The sequence below is a fragment of the Sprattus sprattus genome, assembly GCF_963457725.1.
Source record: "Sprattus sprattus genome assembly, chromosome: 7".
Classification (NCBI taxonomy): Eukaryota; Metazoa; Chordata; class Actinopteri; order Clupeiformes; family Clupeidae; genus Sprattus; species Sprattus sprattus.
In genome coordinates, this window is record NC_137926.1 from 9,078,171 (window position 1) to 9,081,550 (window position 3,380).

Below are 3,380 nucleotides of genomic sequence, written 5' to 3' on the forward strand. Positions count from 1 at the left end.
GACTCCATGCCCCAGTGGTTGTCTTTTGTCATAACAAGTTTTTCTTTTTTATTCTAGTTAACCTTTTAGCTGTTTAAACGTGAGAAAACAGCACATTCAGGCAATACACATGCATTCACATCACTCTCTGGCTCACACTAACTGATACCACAGCTCAAAGCACACAAAAAAAGGACTGACCAACATGCATACATCTAAAAAAAAAAAAAACAGGGCCTGTCAGAGTATAATTTAATTCATGATGAACTGAATGGCAGGTTGCAAACACGAGCACCCACTTAAGAACGGACGTCTACACGCATACAACTGAAAACACAAAGAATAACTGAGTGTATAATTTCATTTATGATGAACTGAATGGCAGGTTGCAAACGTGAACACCAACTTAAGAACTGACGTCAGGCGTAAGGGCCATGAACCGACGTCAGGCATAAGGGCCAGGCCTGGGAGTTTTACACACCATCACCAGAGTGTTCATTTCTGCTTGACAGTTCTAGTGGAAGGCCATCTCATTGCAACATTGAAATGCTGTTAGGTGACAAATGATGTTAGGGGAGAAAGCTGTGTGTTGTATATTTCATAAAATCACACAATAGTTGTGCTTCTTAGCATGTCAGGGGTATTTACACATGTATGTGTACTTACACATCTATGTGTATTTACACATGTATATGTAAATCTAATGTTGAATATCAAATCTTTATTGAAAAAAAAAAAAAAACTAAAGAGCATTTCTGTCTTGCTACTCCTCATTATCATCTAGGGAAACCAACGAGAATGTGTGAAATAATGGGAAAAGCTGACCTTTGGTTCGTGCGCTCTCACTGGGACTGGGACTACCCGAGACCCTTCCCTCCAAACTTCATCTTCATCGGAGGCCATCACTGCAAACCTTCAAAGCCACTTCCGGCGGTGAGGCAACAGATACAGGGGCGGAGATCCCATTTCATTGTAGGGGGGGACAATACATGGTAACATTTCAGAGAGTAATTCCGGGGGGGGGGGGGGGGGGCATGAAAAAATTGCTTTCACGAGAGCTAGCATAAACTGCTAAATACCGAATACCGGGATCTCCGCCTGTGAACATATATGGATGAAAAGCAATGCTCATGCCCATCAGAACTGGTCCAAGACCTGCCAATAGGTTATTGGACTACAGCACACAAGCTGGACACGTCTGGTACCTCTTTGCAGTGTACTGGCACAAGTGAATGTCACCTGTGACGTCAATGGGGTTTCTAGCTTAGTGACACATCTTCTTGGTACAGCCTTTCCATTGTGCTTTATTGTGACACATTTGATAAGTCTTTCAAGTCTCCACTGTCCTGCCCCCTAGTGGTATGGAGAGACGTAGCAGTCTGAAGAGCAACCATCCTCTAGTACTGTGTCTTCTGTTGCAGCCATGCCAAATGATTGTGGGGTTGTTCTGTCTTTCTTCAGGACTTGGAGGAGTTTGTGCAGAGCTCAGGTGATGATGGCATTGTCGTGTTCTCATTCGGTTCTCTGTACAAGAACCTCACGGAGGAGAGGAGAGACATGTTTGTGTCAGCTTTAGGACAGATGCCTCAGAAGGTAAGTTCTGCTTGCATTGTTTCATAACACTTGCACAATCAAAGCTTTGCACAACCAGTTGGGATCCAAGGAATTATTAAGGGTTATTGTATGGTACACTGGAGGCATTCGTGTCAAAGGTTGCACAGCATAGTTCCTTAAAATCATCATGTAGATACACTTTGATCAAAGTATTTAATGAATATTTAATCACTAGAAGTAACTGTTGATGTGTGGCCTCAGGTTGTGTGGGGGTTTGCTGGAGAGAGACCTCAGAATCTTCCTGCCAACATAAGAATCTACAACTGGATCCCTCAGAATGATTTGCTGGGTGAGATCATTTTACCCCAATAAAAAAAATAAAAATACTCTTTTCACTCTACACTCTGTTTAACCTGTTTTTGTGAGGTTTGACGAGTTCCCCCCTTTTTTATCACTTTTCACACGAAAAGGACACCCAAAAACGAAAGCCTTCATAACCCACGGAGGCTCCAACGGATTGTACGAAGCAATCTACCACGGAGTCCCTCTGGTGGGCATTCCTCTGTTCGCTGACCAACCCGACAACATATTCATCCTGGAAAAGAAAGGTGTGGCTGTCAATCTAGACCTCTACAATATGGACTCAGATGACCTGGTGGAAGGCCTTCGCACTGTGATAAACAACCCATCGTAAGTTCTTTTCTGATGACAGACTACAGTCAACTTTACACATATAAAACGTCTTTTTTTTCTGTTCACCCTGCTCCTGAAGGGATTTCTCAAAACCTAAATAGGACTGTCTTCAGCCAGAGTACTTGAACAAGTACCTAAAATAGTTAGCAATGTCACGTCACGAAGCTCAGGCAGGTATTGACAGCAAATTATTTGCTCAAGTTTCCCTCCAGGTAGTCGGAGAGCATGACGACCCCTGCTGGCACTGGCTTAAGCTTGCTAGCATGCTAACTGCTTTCTTTTAGTTAGCTATAACTGAAGGGCCATTTAAGATTTGCAGGGGGGAGGGTCCTCTGTTCTGAGTAAAAGTTATAGAAACATGGACGTTCATATGCAGGCATTGACGTACATAGGGGAAAGCTGGGTCGAAGGTCATACTTTTTCATTTGTAATTTCGTGAGGCTGAAGGCCAACACAAACACAAATGTCCTGTTTAAGCAACGGTGTTTTGTGTGAGCATTAAATACTGGGCATTTTGAATGGCACATTTCTAATACATCAGATTTGAAGACATTTTGCCAAGCAAAAATGTAGGGGGCATACATTTCATTAACAAGACCATGATGCAAATGATTTCCCCATCAGGTACAAAGAGAACATCCTGAGGCTGTCACGCCTCCATCATGATCAGCCAATGAGGCCCCTGGACCGGGCCGTGTTCTGGACCGAGTTTGTGATGCGCAACAAAGGAGCCAAACACCTGCGGGTCCAGGCCCACAGCCTCAACTGGGTCCAGTACTTCTGCCTGGACGTGGCCCTCTTCCTGTCGTCCGTGGCGATGCTGTTCAGCTGGCTGACCTTTCAGGTGTGCAGACTGTGTTTCCGCAAGTGCTGCTGGAAGAGGCACTGGAAGACAAAAAACGACTGATTGAACTCAGAATAATGCACACAAATCAATATATCAATATCACCTGTCTGTGTGTGTGTTGGTGCAGTTTACAGATGCGGAGAAGAATGTATTTGTGGCAGATTCATTTTTTGGCCGCACTGTTACGTGACTCTTGACTGTGTGAACCTATTACAATGCTACAATATTACAGTACATCAAATTGAATAATAGCACCCTAACACATTATAATTACTACAAGACTGAGGTAGAGGTGACAATAAGGGTG

At 43.6% G+C, this 3,380-nt stretch overlaps 1 protein-coding gene across 1 annotated transcript in view; it reads left to right on the forward strand.

Annotated features, from left to right (window-relative positions):
- LOC308368442 (UDP-glucuronosyltransferase 2C1-like) overlaps nt 1-3,133 on the forward strand; it is a gene marked incomplete at both ends in the record, with an annotated part of 4,014 nt that extends 881 nt beyond the window's left edge. The window contains 5 exons of the mRNA XM_080842612.1: nt 764-912; nt 1,441-1,572; nt 1,795-1,882; nt 2,004-2,223; nt 2,851-3,133. Coding sequence (XP_080698738.1) covers nt 764-912; nt 1,441-1,572; nt 1,795-1,882; nt 2,004-2,223; nt 2,851-3,133 — 872 coding nt within the window. The remainder of the gene's footprint in view (nt 1-763; nt 913-1,440; nt 1,573-1,794; nt 1,883-2,003; nt 2,224-2,850) is intronic.
- Nucleotides 3,134-3,380: the final 247 nt, after the last annotated feature.